The sequence below is a fragment of the Macaca fascicularis genome, chromosome 13, assembly GCF_037993035.2.
Source record: "Macaca fascicularis isolate 582-1 chromosome 13, T2T-MFA8v1.1".
NCBI classification, from domain to species: domain Eukaryota; kingdom Metazoa; phylum Chordata; class Mammalia; order Primates; family Cercopithecidae; genus Macaca; species Macaca fascicularis.
This window is the reverse complement of record NC_088387.1, coordinates 83,023,471-83,042,002: the sequence shown is the minus strand read 5'-3', so window position 1 is coordinate 83,042,002 and position 18,532 is coordinate 83,023,471. Positions and strand designations below refer to the sequence as shown.

At 47.4% G+C, this 18,532-nt stretch overlaps 1 protein-coding gene and 1 long non-coding RNA gene across 4 annotated transcripts in view; one reads left to right on the top strand and one right to left on the bottom strand.

Moving 5' to 3' along the window:
* The window catches only part of SOS1 (SOS Ras/Rac guanine nucleotide exchange factor 1), a 148,479-nt gene extending 146,911 nt beyond the window's left edge, over positions 1–1,568 (bottom strand). For 2 of the 3 annotated variants that reach the window (XM_045369465.3, XM_045369466.3), the window contains exon 1: positions 852–1,568. In XM_045369465.3, coding sequence (XP_045225400.1) covers positions 852–938 — 87 coding nt within the window. In that variant the 5' untranslated portion in view covers positions 939–1,568. Of the gene's footprint in view, positions 1–597; positions 722–851 lie in introns of those variants that run through there. The other variant, XM_045369467.3, reaches the window with a different exon arrangement.
* Positions 1,569–5,358: 3,790 nt separating this feature from the next.
* Positions 5,359–18,177, top strand: LOC123568396 (uncharacterized). Its single transcript, XR_006691733.2, has 3 exons — positions 5,359–5,620; positions 5,895–5,974; positions 17,612–18,177. It is a non-coding gene; the product is annotated as an uncharacterized lncRNA (long non-coding RNA).
* Positions 18,178–18,532: the final 355 nt, after the last annotated feature.

Below are 18,532 nucleotides of genomic sequence, written 5' to 3'. Positions count from 1 at the left end.
GCAGCAAGAAACTGGAATTTAGAAACACTATTAGAAGAGTAAAGCAATCTTTACAGAAAAGGTAAATGAAGAAAAGGAAACAAAAATAGTCTGGTAGTCACACTGCTGCTTTAGAAGCTTTAAAAATGTAACAACACTTCCTAATTATACTAAAACATTTAAAAGCACAGATCGGGGGTATGTAACAATGTAGCAAACTTAAACATACAAAGGCTAAAAATTCTTAACCAAATGACAGCACCAAGTTTCTAACGCTGCAAAAACAAAACAAAAAAACCCCGAAATTGGTAGCATGTGCACCGGCCCCTGTTAATCGGAGGAGCGGGGGAAACCAGGAGAATGAGGAGTGATTGCTGATGGCGAACAGAGCAGGCCACGTTACTGCTGGCAGGCGAGCTCGCAATTCCTTTGAGCAAGCACTACGGCCAGGGCATTCTCGAAAAGCCACTAAAACGAGCGTACTGGACACCTAAAACGGCAGGCTGACAGCAGCTCCGCGCTAAGACCGAGAAGGCGGAAAGGTGGCCTGCTTTGACCTCCGCAGAAAACTGAGGCTCCTGCAACTGTTGTCTTGGAATCAAAGGGCAAAGCATTCACCTCTCAGGGGTTGGATTATTCGGATAAACTCCCGCCAGCTCCCTGCGGCCTTCCCACACACCCGGTGGATGTCAACACTGAGAGCCAGCCGTATGGCGAGCCTCTCAGTGTGCGCCGTCCTTCTGGAGACGCGGCGAGACCGGGAAGAAAGACAGCCCTGCGCGCGCCCCGCCTCCCCAGCCCTTCCCCAGCGCCAGCCCGGCGCCCGCGCTGGGGTGCTGCGGCCGGGAAGCGGGGTCCCGCGTGCTCCTCACCTTTTTCAGCGCAGGCACCAGCAGTCCCCGCCACTTGGGCGCGTTCTCTTCGCTGAAAAACTCGTATGGCAGCTGCTGCGCCTGCATGGTGCCCCCGGGGCGCCTCTGGGCGGGGAGAGGGGCGGCGGCGGCCGGGCCGGGGAGCTGCGAGAGGGCGAGATCGCAGCACGGAACAGGGCCGCGGCCCCACCGGACGGCCCGGCCCCCTCCGGGCGCCGCGCAGCCGGGCTAGCCCTGGTGAGGGGGCTGGGGGGCGAGGCCCGCGCCCGGCCACACACCCGACACGGGTACCAACTGTGGAGAACGAACGCGGCCCGGAGGCGGCGGCATCCCGCACCACCGCCCCGGGGCCAGGCCCCCCGCGCCTCCTCCCCGGCCCGCCGGCGCCGCCCGGGGCTGCCCTCTGCCGCGGCCGCCGCCCGCCCGCCCGCCGGGGCTGCACTCTCGGGCCCGGCCTGGCCCCGCGGCGGAGCTGGCGGCTGGGGGAGGACGTGTGGAGGTACGCTCCGGCCGCGGCGCCCGCTCTGCTCAGTTGGTACCCCGAAACGCAGGAGCCCCGGGCGGGGCTGAGCTGGGGCGGGGGTCTCACGGGGAAGGGGAAGGACCCGAGGTCGTTGTTGGGGAATCTGGCTGCCCTGAGGTGCCGCCGCAGCCGCCGCCGCCGCCGCCGGTGTAGCGCTAGAGCTTCCTACTAGCGAACTGAACCTGCTCGCTACTGAGCATGCGCCGCCGGGCTGGGCTGGTTCGCTCCGGGTTTTCCGGCTCCCGGTGAAGGAGGAGGGAAGCTCGAGAGAGAGAGAGGGAGGGCGCCTGGCCAGGCTGTTGCTGCGCTCCTGGGGGCTGCAGGGGAGGGGCGAAAGGACCCGAGAAGTCGAACCCTGGCAAAGTGGAGCCTGCAGGGGTGGGTGATAACTAGGGTAAAGAGGCTCCCCATTGTGTGGTCTGGCCGTGAGGGCTCCCACCCCTCTCGGAATCCCTGGGCCCTTCGTTTCGGAAAGGGGTGTGTGTACTTTGTTCCTGAACACGAAGATAAGGACTGCCCAGAGCACGCAATGTATAGTAAACAGACTGGACAAAAGATACAGGTGCTCTGTCACGAAACCTACTGCTCAGTATCTGCTGAGTAGTAGAAGTGATTGCAGTGTTTCTAACTGGTCTTTCCACAAAACCAAGAATAAAATGTGTACGTGTAGTATTGATTTTGTGTGTATGTTTTAGATTCCCTCTGTTCATCTTTTAAACCCACTCCAGATATGAACTCCAATAAACACTTTCCTCCAGTGGATATCGAGACCTCTTCTACAGCTCCTAGAGCACTGCACTTACGCCCTTCTCAGGGCGTTCAGTCTATCGTGTTTTGTATCTTTTGAGGTTCTTTCGACTAGATAATATACTGGAAGGCCGATCTTTTTCACCAGGGCCTCTACACAGAACAGGCACTCAGTGAATATTAGTGGAATGCTAAAGGAGCAGTATTTATAAACTGTCCCTCCAGGCCACTGTTTGTTTATAATAGGGGCACTTTGTGGCAGACACCTTATGATTTATCATTAATTATCACTTTTTGAGTATCATCTCATTTAATCCCCATAGCAACCCTATTATTTTCATTTCACCGATAAGGCAGTTTAGAGGAACTAGCCTGGGTTAAAGCTGACATTGTGTCCTCCTATTCCTGAGAACAGTAACCAGATCAGGCAAACGAGAAAGGTTCAGTGGTTCTTAATCTTTACAGGACCTCTTTGAAAATCTGGAAAAAACTCTTAGGTTATTTCCTTTAAAAATATACAGGCCGGCCAGGCGAGGTGGCTCATGCCTGTAGCACTTTAGGAGGCTGAGGCAAGTGGATCACCTGAGGTCAGGAGTTCGAGACCAGCCTGGCCAACATTGTGAAAACCTGTCTCTACTAAAAATACAAAAATTAGCAAGGCATGGTGGTGGGTGCCTGTAATCCCAGCTACTCGGGAGGCTGAGGCAGGAGAATCGCTTGAACCCGCGAGGCAGAGGTTGCAGTGAGCCGAGATCGTGCCACTGCACTCCAGCCTGGGCGACAAGAGCAAAACTCCGTCTCAATTAAAAAAAAAAAATATATATATATATATATATACACACATACACACACACACCCGGGTCCGGCGCAGTGGCTCGTGCCTGTAATCCCAGCACTTTGGGAGGCCAAGGTGGGCGGACCATTTGAGCTCAGGAGTTTGAGACCCGGCTCCATTGTTTTATTTAAAAAATAAAAATATACATACTTGATTTACATTTGAAAAACTCCCCACTTTCAAAGTGTGTGGAATGATGTTTTGAAATCCATCCATAGGCCGGGTGCGGTGGCTCACGCCTGTAATCCCAGCACTTTGGGAGGCTGAGGCGGGTGGATCACGAGGTCAGGAGATCGAGACCATCCTGGCTAACACGGTGAAACCCCGTGTCTACTAAAAATACAAAAAATTGGCCGGGCGTAGTGGCAGGCGCCTGTTGTCCTAGCTACTTGGGAGGCTGAGGCAGGAGAATGGTGTGAACCTGGGCGATGGAGCTTGCAGTGAGCAGAGACTGCGCCATTGCACTCCAGCCTGGGCAACAGAGCAAGACTCCGTCTCAAAAAAACAAAACAAAACAAACAAACAAACAAGAAATCCATCCATAAATCCTCCAGATAAGAAGACATGGAGTCTAGCTCTGTCGCCCAGGCTGGAGTTCAGTGGCACCATCTTAGCTCACTACAATCTTCGCCTGGCGGGTTCAGGTGATTCTCCTGCCTCAACCTCCTGAGTAGCTGGGATTATAGGTGCCTGCCACCACGCCCAGGTAATTTTTGTATTTTTATTAGAGATGAGGTTTCACTGTGTTGGTCAGGCTGGTTTCAAACTCCTGACCTCGTGATCCACCCGCCTCGGTCTCCCAAAGTGCTGTGATTACAAGTGTCAGCCAACTTGCCCGGCCAGCCCTCTTCAAATATTTAAAGGGTTGTGATATGGGGGAAGAGATTGGTTCCAAACGAACCAAGATCAAGTCTGTACCCCAAACTATTGTTTGGCTTCCCATTGCTCTTAGAATATATTTCAAACTTCTTACCGTACCCCACAAAGGCGTGCATCTGGCTCCTGCTCACATTCTCAATGTTTTCTCACCATTCACAACCTTGCCTCACCACACTCCAGTCACAGTAGCCTTCTGTCTATTCCTAGAAAACAACAACCTGCCTAAAGAACATTGTTCTTCTCTCAGCCTAGAACACCTAACTGTTCACTTGGCTGGTTATAAACATCACCACTTCCAAGAGGCCTTCTCCGATCACTCCAAGAAATTCTCACCTGTGTATTTCTACCATATGTTCTTTTTATTTCCTGCTAGCACTAAATCAGATCAGGCCTCTATTTTTGGTTGTTGGTTTCCCTCTTGTCCCCAACAATCTTTTTTTTTTTTTTTGAGACGAGTCTCATTTTGTCGCCCAGGCTGGAATGCAGGCGGAATCTTGGCTCACTGCAACCTCCACTTCCCAGGTTCAAGTTATTTTCCTGCCGCAGCCTCCCGAGTAGCTGGGACTGCACGCGCACGCCACCAAGCCCGGCTAATTTTTGTATTTTTAGTAGAGACGGGGTTTCGCTATGTTGGCCAGGCTGGTCTCGAACTCCTGACCTCAAACAATACACCCACCTCCGCCTCCCAAAGTGCTGGGACTACAGGAGTGAGCCACCGCGCCTGGCCGAGATCAACCATCTTTGTGCGCTTCGTTCTTCATCGGTTTCAATCGTATCCCCAGGACCTACAATGCCTCCACACAGTAGGTAGCAATAAATGTTGTCGAAGGAGTGAAATTTGCATGCAGGAAACTTTCAGGACTACCTAATCAACGTTGTTCCCAGGAAACGGGCGATTTTCGAGGTGTGGTAAAAACCGTACATTCACTCACTCGGGCTAAGAGGTTGGGCATGTTGACCTCTAAGGTCCCCTTCAACTCCGAATCTCTGATTTGACTGCAAAGAAAAACAAGCCCTAGAAACATAAATTACAGCCTGGGCTGGGCTTGCTTAGCGGCCAGGACAGGTTTTCACTAGCATGGCCGTTTGGGCCGCAGACAGGGCAGGTAACTGGAGAGAAACTGCCGTGAAGAGACTCAGTGCTTCGCAACGGGGAGACCTAGAGGGAGTGCCAGGGTCAGCCCCGCTAAAGTCAAGGAGCACCCCATCACCCCTGTACTGTTTGCCTGTTGCCTTTATCTCTTGGGACAAAACAAAACACCTATGGCCATTCAGCAAGAGAAGACAACCGTGCGGACTCAGAAACGTACAGACGTGTAAGCGCCTGTAGACGTAAAATTGTCCCCCGCACAAGCCCCACAGCTTTTACCACCGACGGCTGCGCCCTGGCGCAGGCGCAAAGGCTTCTTTTTGCTCCCCTCCTCTGCTCTAAAGAGCCTCACGCCACAGCGGACGTGACGCACGGAGGCGCGTCCAGGCAGAGTAGCCGAAGCCCGAGAGGGGCGCGTCCAGGCTGGCTAACCGAGTTCCGAGCGCGGCGCATCGGGGTAGGGCGGCGAGGACGGGGGCGGGGTGGGCTTTCGGCCCTTCAGTGTGCCCCCTGCAGGTGGATGTGCAACACTCCGCGCCTTTGCCTGCCCCGCTGGCCAGGACGCGGTCACCTGATTCTCTGCCTTGCTGTAGCCACAGTGATCCTGCTGACGCGAACTTCGGACCCAGCTACTTACTTTTCTGCTCAAGAACTCACACTGGCATCCCAGTATAAAGTCCAAAGTCCTTAACCTGGTATTCATGGCCTTGCACAATCGGGCCGCTACTTATCTTTCCAGCTGTATCTCTCACCTCAAAATGAACTGCTCTTGCGTCCTACAAACACATCACTTCTGTCTCTGTCTCCTTATGCTATTCAGAATGCCTGTCGCCTTTTTTCTGCAATGCCGCCCGCCACAGCCACACCCCAGCTCCCAGATATACGCCCGCGCTGGAACTCTTATCCACCCTGCGCGCCCTCAACTCAAATGCTACCTTTTCTCTAAAGTTTTTTTTTTTTTTTTTTCAGCCGCCATTCAGGATTCCTTCCCTTGAACTTCAGAGCCGAACAGGTAGAAGGAACAGCAGTTTCAGCCATCAGCAGTTAAGGTCCTCTCCCCTCCAGAACATATTCACCCTCTGTCTTTTCCTCACCTTCTGTCTTTCCAATGCCTCCTTTCAATTTCACTCCTCCAAAAAAGATATCTCCAGGAAATACACCAGAGAAAATAGTGACTGAGAAGAACACTGGATGCCAACCCTTTACTCACATTTAGCTAATACTTTGAGTCGCCTGCCCTCTTCCTCCCTCTCTTTTTCCATCCCTGCCTTTGCAAAGATGGTACAGTTAGAAGAGATTATCAGAGGTTCTCCAAGATATATGGGACTATTCCTCGCACTTCTTTTTCGGGATTTCTGCAGGGAGCTTATAGGATATGCCCAAGTTTATGTTCTAAGAGAGAGGATAAGACTTTTTGCAAAAGTCTCTTTCCAGTTGATTCAAGTTGTAATAGCTCCTCAAATTGATCGCATCCAAATGCAATGTGACTTTAACGAAATTCCCAACAGGAATTGTCATGGAGTTTGACAAACTCATTCTTAAAGGTATATGGAAGAGCAAAAGGCTAATTCTCCTGTAAAAGAAGAAGGTAGGGGAACTTGATTTACCAGATGTGAAAACTGATTACATAGCTAAAGTAATTAAAACAATGGATGTTAGTACAAGAACCTACAAACCAATGGATCAGTAGACAGCCAAATATATAGAAACCTGATACCGTAAACATTGCAGATAAATAGGTAAAGGCTATAGTGTTCAATAAATGAAATAATGTACAATAGATAAATGCACATAGAAAAAATATACTCGTAAGTCCCACCCTACACAAAACAATCCCATTGGATTGAAGAAAGTGCAAAAAGCAAAATTATAAAACTCTGAGAAGAAGGCTGGGCGTGGTGGCTCACGCCTGTAATCCCAGCACTTTAGGAGGCAGAGAGATCATGAGGACAAGAGATCATGAGGGCAAGAGATCGAGACCATCCTGGCCAACATGGTGAAACCCCATTTCTACCAAAAATACAAAAAAATTAGCCGGGCGTGGTAGCGCACGCACCTGTAATCTCAGCTACTCGGGAGGCTGAGGCAGGAGAATCGCTTGAACCACTGAGACGGAGGTTGCAGTAAGTTGAGATCGTGCCACTGCACTCCAGCCTGGGTGACAGAGCGAGATTCCTATTCAAAAAAAAAAAAAAAGGCCGGGTGCGGTGGCTTAAGCCTGTACTTTGGGAGGCCGAGACGGGCGGATCACGAGGTCAGGAGATCGAGACCATCCTGGCTAACACGGTGAAACTCCGTCTCTACTAAAAAAAAATACAAAAATCTAGCCGGGCGAGGTGGCGGGCGCCTGTAGTCCCAGCTACTCGGGAGGCTGAGGCAGGAGAATGGCGTGAACCCGGTAGGCGGAGCTTGCAGTGAGCTGAGATCCGGCCACTGCACTCCAGCCCGGGCGACAGAGCGAGACTCCGTCTCAAAAAAAAAAAAAAAAAAACGGGCGCCTGTAGTCCCAGTTACTCGGGAGGCTGAGGCAGGAGAATGGTGCGAACCTGGGAGGCGGAGCTTGCAGTGAGCCGAGATGGTGCCACTGCACTCCAGCCTGGGCGACAGAGTGAAGACTCCGCCTCAAAAAAAAAAAAAAAAAAAAAAAAAAAAAAAAAAAATCTGAGAAGAAAATAAGGAATATCTTTTTGTTGTTGTTGTTGTTGTTGTTGTTGTTGTTGAGACGCAGTCTCGCTCTGTCGCCCAGGCTGGAGTGCAGTGGTGTGATCTCAGCTCACTGCAACTTCCGCTTCCCGGATTCAAGCGATTCTCCTGCCTCAGCCTCCCTGAGTAGCTGGGACTACAGGTGTGGTCCACCACACCCAGCTAATTCTTGTATTTTTAGTAGAGACGGGGTTTTGCCATATTGGCCAGGCTGATCTTGAACTCCTGACCTCAGGCAATCCGCCCACCTTGGCTCCCAAAGTGTTGGGATTATAGGCTTGAGCCACCACGCCCTGCCTAGGGTTTCTTAAATAAGACAAAAAAATACAAACCATAAAGGAAAATTGTGATAAATTTTACTTCATTGTGGCAAGGTGCATACACGAATATAGATAATCTTCTTGTATATATGTTACACACACGTACCAAAGGAAAAGGAGTGGTAAAGGTTACAATTGGCCAATATATAGGACAAAGCTATTCACTGATAAATCTGAAAAGGACTATGAGACAGTCTCAGAAATGCACTTAAGAAAAAAAAAAAAAGTCGTGGTGGCTCACGCCTGTAATCCCAGCTTTTTTTTTTTTTTTTGAGACGGAGTTTCATTCTTGTTGCCCAAGCTGGAGTGCAATTGTGCGATCTTGGCTCATTGCAACCTCCCCTCCCAGGTTCAAGCAGTTCTCCCGCCTCAGCCTCCGGAGTAGCTGCGATTACAGGTGTCCGCCACCAAGCCTGGCTAATTTTTATATTTTTAGTAGAAATGGGGTTTGCCATGTTGCCCAGGCTGGTCTCGAACTCCTGACCTCAGGGGATCCACCTGCCTTGGCCTCCGAAAGTGCTGGGATTACAGGCGTGAGCCACTGCACCTGGCAAAAAAAAAAAAAAAAAAAAAAAAAAAAAAAAAAATTGTTAATCTTAATTATAGGTCAGAATGGGATGAGGCTGAGATTAAATACTAGTAGAAAACAGTTTAAAGACAATTCAAGCTGGGTGCAGTGGCTCATGCCTCTAATTCTAGCACTTTGTGAGGCTAAGGTGGGAGGATGTTGAGGCCAGGAGTTCAAAACCAGTTTGGGCAACACAAGGAGACCTCTGTCTCTACAAAATTTAAAAAATTAGCCAGGCATGGTGGTGTGCACCCATAGTCCCAGCTACCCAGGAGGCTGAGGTGGGAGGACTGCTTGACTCCAGGAGTTTGAGACCAGCCTGGACAGCATGGCCAAACTCCATCTCTCAAAAAAAACCAAAAAAAACCAAAAATTAGCTGGGCATGGTGGCACTCTGCCTGTGGTCCCAACTCTTGGGAGGCTGAGTAGGGAGGCTCACCTGAGCCCAGGAGGTTGAGGCGGCAATTAGTCATGATCACACCACTGCACTCCAGCTTAGGTAACAGAGTGAGACCCTGTCTACTGCACCCCCGCACCAACCACAAAGGACTTCTTTCTCAACTGCAAGAATTGTGTGATTTAGTTGACAACCTCCAGCTGTTAATTCCTTTAAGTGTCTGTTAGCTTTTGAGCCAAGGTCATACTTTTTTTGAGGCGACCCCAGGCAGTGACTCAGCAAGATGGTGGAACAGAGCCTGGCCATTTTTGCCCTATGCAGAACTTCTCTAATGGTAATCTTTGCTGGGAGCTCCCTATCGGGCTGGCTGAGTCTTCAGCCGATCTGCATAGTGGTCTGATGACTCCCCGACCCAGTTCTTCCTCCTTTTTCTTCTTATGAATGTTACTCTTCAATAAGCCTTTTGCTTTTTTTTTTTTTTTTTTTTTTCCTTGAGACGGAGTCTGGGTCTGTTGCCCAGGCTAGAGTGCAGTGGCCTGATCTCAGCTCACTGCAACCTCCACCTCCTGGGCTCAAGCGATTCTCCCGCCTCAGCCTCCCAAGTTGCTGGGATTACAGGTACCTGCCACCACACCCGGCTAATTTTTGTATTTTTAGTAGAGACAGGGTTTCACCATGTTGCCCAGACTGGTCTCGAACTCCTGATCTCAGGTGATCTGCCTGCCTCTGCCTGGCAAAGTGCTGAGATTACAGGCATGAGTCACCGCACCGGCCGAAGCCTTTGAATTGTTTTTTTTTGTTGTTTATTTGTTTGTTTGTTTCCTTTTGAGACAGAGTTTCGCTCTTGTTGCCCAGGCTGGAGTGCAATGGCGCGATCTCGGCTCACCACAACCTCTGCCTCCCAGGTTCAAGCAATTCTCCTGCCTCGGCCTCCCGAGTAGCTGGGATTACAGGCATGTGCCACCACGCCTGGCTAATTTTGTATTTTCAGTAGATACGGGGTTTCTCCATGTTGGTCAGGCTGGTCTCGAACTCCCGACCTCAGGTGATCCACCCGCCTCGGCCTCTCACAGTGTTGGGATTATAGTCGTGAGCCACCGCGCCCGGCCGCATTCCTCTTTTTTTTTTTTTTTTTTTTTTGAGACAGAGTTTCGGTCTGTGGCCCAGGCTGGAGTGCAGTGGCCTAATCTCAGCTCACTGCAACCTCTGCCTCCTGGGTTCAAGCAGTTCTCCTGCCTCAGCCTTTGCAGTAGCTGGGACTACAGGTGCGTGCCACCATGCCTGACTAATTTTTGTATTTTTAGTAGAGATGGAGTTTCACCATGTTGGTCAGGCTGGTCTCAAACTCCTGACCTCATGATCCGCCCACCTCGGCCTCCCAAAGTGCTGGGATTACAGGCGTGAGCCACTGCGCTCGGCACCTTTTGCATTCTTTTTTTTTTTTTTTGAGACGGAGTCTTGCTCTGTAGCCCGGGCTGGAGTGCAGTGGCCGGATCTCAGCTCACTGCAAGCTCCGCCTCCCGGGTTTACGCCATTCTCCTGCCTCAGCCTCCCGAGTAGCTGGGACTACAGGCGCCCGCCACCTCGCCCGGCTAGTTTTTTTTTTTGTATTTTTAGTAGAGACGGGGTTTCACGGTGTTAGCCAGGATGGTCTCGATCTCCTGACCTCGTGATCCGCCCGTCTCGGCCTCCCAAAGTGCTGGGATTACAGGCTTGAGCCACGCGCCCGGCCTGCATTCTTTTTTTGTTGTTGTTTGTTTTTGTTTTTGTTTTTGTTTTTTGAGACGGAGTCTCACTCTGTCGCCCAGGCTGAAGTGCAGTGGCGCGATCTTGGCTCACTACAAGCTCCGCCTTCTGGGTTCACACCATTCTCCTGCCTCAGCCTCTCAAGTAGTTGGGACTACAAGCGCCCGCCATCATGCCAAGCTAATTTTTTGTTGTTTTTTTTTTTTAGTAGAGACGGGGTTTCACCGTGTTAGCCAGGATGGTCTCCATCTCCTGACCTCGTGACCCGCCCACCTCGGCCTCCCAAAGTGTTGGGATTACAGACGTGAGCCACCGCACCTGGCCGCCTTTTGCATTCTTAACTCCAGCTCAGCATCTGCTTCCCAGGGGACCCAACTGATTTGTATATATATATTGTTTTATAGGATAACAACTAATATTTTTAATTATGATGAATCCATATAAATACCTCAAATTTATTGATTATAGAAATATATCTATAATTTTCCAAAGTGATTTATGTCTTTAAAAAATGTGGAGAAATTGATGTGGCTCTGAATCTATAAGGAAAGAGTTTGCAGTATACCATCATTTTGGCTATGTTTCTTTCCTTTTTTTTTTGAGACGGAGCCTTGCTCTGTTGCCTAGGCTGGGGTGCAATGGCACAATCTTGGCTCACCACAACCTCTGCCTCCTGGGTTCAAGCAATTCTCCTGCTTCAGCCTCTTGAGTAGTGGGACTACAGGCATACGCCACCATGCCCTGCTAATTTTTGTATTTTTAGTAGAGACAGGGTTTCACTATGTTGGCCAGGGTGGTCTCAAACTCCTGACCTAATGATCTGTCCACCTTGGCCTCCCAAAGCGCTGGGATTACAGGCGTGAGCCACCGCGCCCAGCCTTGGCTATGTTTCTTTTCTTTTTTTTTTTTTTTTTTGAGACAGAGTCTCGCTGTGTCTCCCAGGCTGGAGTGCAGTGGCCAGTGGCGGTGATCTGGGCTCACTGCAAGCTCCGCCTCCCGGATTCACGCCATTCTCCCGCCTCAGCCTCCCAAGTAGCTGAGACTACAGGCGCCCGCCACCACGCCCGGCTAGTTTTTTATATTTTTAGTAGAGACGGGGTTTCACCATGTTAGCCAGGATAGTCTCGATCTCCTGACCTCGTGATCCACCCGCCTCGGCCTCCCAAAGTGCTGGGATTACAGGCTTGAGCCACCGCGCCCGGCCTTGGCTATGTTTCTTAAACACAGTTTACTTATGATAAATATAGCTCAGGCATCTATATTTCCTCAGACCTATTATTTTTTGACTGCTTCTGACAGACACCCTCTTTATTTTTTGACCAATACATGACCAGCAACTGTAAAAAAGGGAAAGAGAAAGAAAAATACAGAAACAAAATAACACCTCCCATCATCCCTTGTGCAACAGCTCATTTCCCAAAATCTTTGAAAATTACTTATACATGCATGATTTATGAAGGGAACGCCAGGAACACAGTTTCATAAGGATTGTATTAAAGGTTTCTCTCCCCGAGGCAGAAACATTGCTTCTTCAGAATTGTTTTCCTCTTAACCTCTTTTCTCTAAAACTGAAAAAGTTTGCCTTGATTTATGGGGTATAGAGTTTTTGTTTTCTTAAGTCTAACATAGAAGTTAAAACAAAAACAAAACCTTGGGATGGAAAATAGTAACGGTTAAAGAAGAATTGAACTTTAATTTGCTCAGCTGATCAGGCAAAAATGGGTTTTCTTACTACTGAGACTACAGTTCTCATGAAATATTTCATTATAATATTCCGTTGAGTTGTTTATTGATTTAGTTCAGAGAATGTGGAACAGAGGGAAAGAGGACTGAAATGAAACCTGTGTGCTGAATAAGTCTAGTGCATTTCTTATAAATTTATTCCTGGTTCTTATCAAGTTTGTTGTCATTTGAAGTGGGATTTTTTTTTTTTTTTTTTTTTTTTGAGACGGAGTCTCGCTCTGTCGCCCAGACTGGAGTGCAGTGGCCGGATCTCAGCTCACTGCAAGCTCCGCCTCTCGGGTTTACGCTATTCTCCTGCCTCAGCCTCCCGAGTAGCTGGGACTACAGGCGCCCGCCACCTCGCCCGGCTAGTTTTTTGTATTTTTTAGTAGAGACGGGGTTTCACCGTGTTAGCCAGGATGGTCTCGATCTCCTGACCTCGTGATCCACCCGTCTCGGCCTCCCAAAGTGCTGGGATTACAGGCTTGAGCCACCGCGCCCGGCAGAAGTGGGATTTTTAATCTACATTTCTACGTGATTATTGCTGGGTTAAAGAAAAAGTATTTTGTTCATATAGTTGGCTTAAATCTGGCCATTTTAACTTTTCATTAGTTCTAATAGTTTTCTTTCTGAAATAACGTCTCTGATTCTCTACAAAATACAATCATTTTATATGCAAACTATGATATTTTGCCTTCAGCCTTTTTATAAATGCTGGAGGATTAGAACTTAGACTAAGGATTCAGGAGCAACTCCTGGACCCCATTACTACTCTGCCTTGACCAAAATTGGGAATGCAGCCATCACTGATGTTGAAAGCTGCTGAATCAGGAAGTCATCTGCCAAATTAATAAGCTGCTGCACAACAGCTGGCTGCAGACCATGCCACCTCTGCCACAGTCTACCCCAGCAAAGCAGATCCTCTTGATATCACCTCTGTCTACATGTGACTCAGTTTCAAATCAGTCTCAACAAATGCTTCTGTTTCGTGGGATGCAAATCACATCACAAGCCCTAGCCACAGGAGAGTCTAGAAAATGTAGTTTTTTAAGCTTCTGCCTGTATGTTCATTCTAGAGCATACTAATATGCAATATCTGCCATAGCATTCTTTAACATATCTAGAAAATTTTCTATTTCTTTTTAAAAATTGTGATACAGGCTGGGCGAGGTGGTTCACGCCTGTAATCCCAGCATTTTGGGAGGCCAAGGTGGGCGGATCACCTGAGGTCAGGAGTTTGAGACTAGCCTGGCCAACATGATGAAACCCGTCTCTACTAAAAATACCAAAAATAGCTGGGCATGGAGGCACATGCCTGTTATCCTAGCTACTCGGGAGGCTGAGGTGCGAGGATCACTTGAGCCTGGGAGGTGGAGGTTGCCCCATGATCGGAGATCATGCCACTGCACTCCAGCCTGAGCAGCAGAGCTAGACTCTCTTCCAAAAAGAAAAGAAAAAGAAAAGTGATCAAATACACATAACACAAAATTTATCATCTTAACCTTTTATTTTACTTTTTTTTTTAAGCTAGTCAGGTGAAGCAGTGGGAGTGGAGAAGGAACAAAGAAATCTGTAACTAGTTGTACTCAATTAGTTGTATACACTACTTCACTCAGACCAGCCCTTAACCAATTTAGAATATATAGTTTAGTAGTGTTAAGTATATCTACATTATTGCGTAATCAATCACAAGAATTATTTTCATCTTGCAAAACCGAAACTCTGAACCCACTGAACAACAACTCTCCATTTCCCCTCCCCCACCAGGCCCTGGGAACCACCATTCTACTTTCTGTTTCTATGAATTTGACTACTCTAGATACCTTGTATAAGTAGAATTGTACAGTGTTTTTCTTTTTGTGACTGGCTTGTTTCACTTAAGGTTGAATAACATCCTCAAGCATCATCCATGTTGTAGCATGTGTCAGAATCTCCTTCCTTTTTAAGGCTGAATAATTTTCCATTGTATGTATATAACACATTTGTTTATTCAGCAGATCACTATTCATCCGACATGAATAAATCTCAGATCACTCTAACCTCAGAGACTTGGGTTGTTTGCCCTATTGTGAATAATGCTGCTATGAACCTGGGTGCACAAGTATTTCTTTGGGATGCTGCTTTCAATTATTTTGCATATGTATTCATCCTTCTATTTATTTTGATCTAAGAGCTTTCAAAAGGAAAAGCTGCTGAATGTTATGAGATGATTTTTCAGTATCTATAGCAGATTGTTTTTTTAAGATGGCCATAGTATCTCCCATTTCACATGCTTGACACTGTCTCTATTGCTTCCACCAAAACTATCATCTGTGGACTGACCAAGGAACTCACTTCAGAGCTAAAGAAGTGCAGCAGTGGGCTCATACTCATGGAGTTCACTGGTCTTACAATGACCCCATCATCTTGAAGCAGCTTGCTTGATAGAATGGTGGAATGGCCTTTTGAAGATGCAGTTATATTGCCCATTACATGACAATACCTTATAGAGCTGGGGCAGAGTTCTCCAGAAGGCTGTATATTCTTCTGAATCAGCATCCAATATATGGTACTGTTTCTCCCAGAAATAGAATTCATGGGTCCAGCGATCAAGGGGTGGAAATGGAGGTGGCAGCACTCACCATTACCCCTAGTGATCCACTAGCAAAATTTTTGCTTCCTGTTCCCAAGACATGCTCTGCCGACCCAAAGGTCTTTAGTTCCATAGGGAGAAATGCTTTAATCAGGAGACACAACAATGATTTCATTACATTGTAAGTAAGACTACCACCTGCTCCCTTTGGCTGCCTTAAGACTCTGGGTCAACAGACCAAGAAGGGAGTTATGGTGTTGGCTGGGATGATTGATCTGGACTACCAAATTGGATACTCCACAATGCTGGTAAGAAATAATATGTCTGGAATACAGGAGATCCCTTGGGGTACCTCTTAGTATTACCATGCCCTGTGATTAAAGTCAATGGGAAACTACAACTCAAATCAGGCAGGGCTTCAAATGGCCCAGATCCTTCAGGAACGAAGATTTGGGTGACCCCACCAAGTAAAGAACTATGATCAGTTGAGGTGCTTACTGAAGGCAGAGAGAATACAGTATAGATAATAGAAGTTAACTATAAACAACAGCTACAACCATGTGACCAGTTATAGACTCAAGGATTATAATTGTCAAAATAATTCCTCCCTATTTTGTTAAGAATACATTTGTGGCCAGGTGCGGTGGCTCACACCTGTAATCCCAGCACTTTAGGAAGCTAAAGCGGACAGATTGCTTGAGCCCAGGAGTTTGAGACCAGTCTGGCCAACATAGCAAAATTCTGTCTCTACTAAAAATACAAATATTAGCTGGGTGTGGTGGTATGTGCCTGTAGTTCCAGCTACTCAAGAGGCTAAAGCAGGAGGATCACCTAAGCCAGCAAGGTATAGGTGACAGTGAGCCAAGATTGTGCCACTGCACTCCAGCCTGGGCAACAGAGTAAGACCCTGTCCCCCACCCCCAAAAAATACATTTGTGTGTATATATACACATATTAAGCAAAGGCAGGTTTTTTTCCCTCCTATTCCTTTATCATGTAAGATAAACTAGCTGTTTTGACTTTATATCTTCCTATGTATGTATGTATGTATGTATGTATGTATGTATCTATCTATCTATCTAATTTTTTTTTTTTTTTTTTTTGAGACAGAGTGTCACTCTTTTGCCCAGGCTAGAGTGCAGTGGCACCATCATGGCTCACTGCAAGCTCCGCCTCCTGGGGTCATGCCATTCTCCCACCTCAGCCTCCCGAGTAGCTGGGACTACAGGTGCCCACCACCAAGCCCAGCTAATTTTGTTTTTGTATTTTTAGTAGAGATGGGGTTTCACCGTGTTAGCCAGGATGATCTGGATCTCCTGACCTTGTGATCCACCCGCCTTGGCCTCCCAAAGTGCTGAGATTACAGGCGTGAGCCATCGCACCCGGCTATATCAATATTTTTAAGTATTCATAATTTTATATCATGATATTTAGATTATGGAATATCAGGAGAAGAGTAAACATCACTCAAGAACTTTACCTCCTCTACTGGAGAAGGGACTAGTGTGTTTTCAGTTGTACACAGGATAATTGTATCATGTTAGGTGGAACTATGACCTTGTTATTGCCTGCTTGCCTGCCTGCCTGCCTTCCTTCCTTCCTTCCTTCCTTCTTTCCTTCCTTCTTTCCTTCCTTCCTTCTCTTTCTCTCTTTCTTTCCAACAGGTTCTCACTCTGTTGCCCAGGCTGGAGTGCAGTGGCACAATCACAGCTCACTGCAGCCTTGAACTCCCGGGCTCAAGCAATTCTCCCACTTTAGTCCCCAGTATCTGGGACCACCAGACCTGGCTAATTTATTTTTATTTTTATTTTTATTTTTGGTAGACACATGGTCTCACTATGTTGCCCAGGCTGCTCTGGAACTCTTAGGCTCAAGAGATCCTCCCACCTCAGCCCCGCAAAGTGTTAGGATTACAGGAGTGAGCCACCACATCCAGCTTGTTATTGTCTTTATTTGAAGATTAAATATGGCTTAAGGAGACGCATATGGTTCAGAAGTATTTGACTTTGGCAAAATAATAATAATAATTAAAATTTTGAAAAGGAGACATGTGTGTGACAAGTTGACAAGGGGTGGACTTGTGATGGTAATTTTAGGTGTCAGTTTGACTGAATTAAGGGAAACCTAGACGTCTGGTAAAACATTATTTCTGGATATGTCTGTGAAGGTGTTTCTGGAGGAGATGGGCATTGAATTAGTGGATGAAGTAAGGAATATCTGCCCTCATCCAACGTGGGCAGCCACCATCATATTCACCAAGGGCCCCGATACAACAAAAAGGCAGAGGCAAGGCAAATGTGTTCTCTCTTCTGGAGGTGTGACCCCATCTTTTGCTACCCCTAAGCATCAGAACTCCAGGTTCTTGGGCATTCCAACTCTAAGACTTCAACCAGAGGCCCCTAGTTTCTCAGCCCTTGGCCTCAGGCTGAGAGTTACGTTATTGGATCCCCTGGGTCTCAGGACTTTGGGCTCAGACTGAATTATACCACTAGCTTCCCTGCTTCACCAGCTTGTAGGCAATGTATCATGGGACTTCTCAGCCTCCGTAATTGCATGAGCCAATTCCCATAATAAATCTCCTCTCGTATGTATATTATTGGTTCTGTTTTTCTAGAGAACACTGACTGACTAATACATATCCTGTTTTCTTGAACCTAGGAAGATCTCTGTGACTGCCTGGACAAATAAGTACTGCAGAAGGGCTACTACGTTATTTATGAGGCTGGATCATAAAAATGCCATACACTTCCACCTTCTTCTCTTGGAATGCTCATTCTTGGAACCCATCAGTCATGCTAAGAGAAAGCTCAGATGAACCCCTGGAGAAAGCACCTGCAGAGGCCACGTGTAAGTTTTCCATCTGATAGCCCAGCTGAGGTCCGAAACAATATCTAGCGTCAAGTACCAAACAAGTGAATGATACCTCTAGATGATTCTGTAGCTCAGCAATCAAGTCACTCCAGACTTTGAGTCTTTTTAGCTGAGGCTCTAGACATTGTGGAGAGATAAATTGTCCCTGCTGTGCTCGGTTCTGATTAGTGACTCACAGAATCTATGAGTAGAACCCACTGGTTACTTTATGCTACAAAGTTTTCAGGTGGTTTGTTACACAGCAATAGATAACTGATAACAGCATCTGATGATATGATCATTTGGTAATTCTTTCATCATTTAATGTAATATTTAAGCACTTGTGTATTCCTAAAATAAACTGTTCTTGCTCATGTTGTATTATACTGTTGATAAACTTTTGGGTTTAGCTACTAATATGATGGAGATAAAATATTATTATTTCAAAACAAAGTTGGGGCCAGGTACAGTGGCTCCTGCCTGTAATCCCAGCACTTTGGGAGGCCAAAGCAGGTGGATCACTTGAGGTCAGGAGTTTGAGACCAGCCTGGTCAACACGGTGTGAACCCTGTCTCTAGTAAAAAAAAAAAAAAAAAAAAAAAAAAATTAGCCAGGCGTGGTTGGGGATACCTGTAATTCCAGCTACTTGGGATTCTGTGGCAGGAGGATCACTTGAACCCAGGAGACAGAGGTTACAGTGAGCCAAGATAATGCCACTGCACTCCAGCC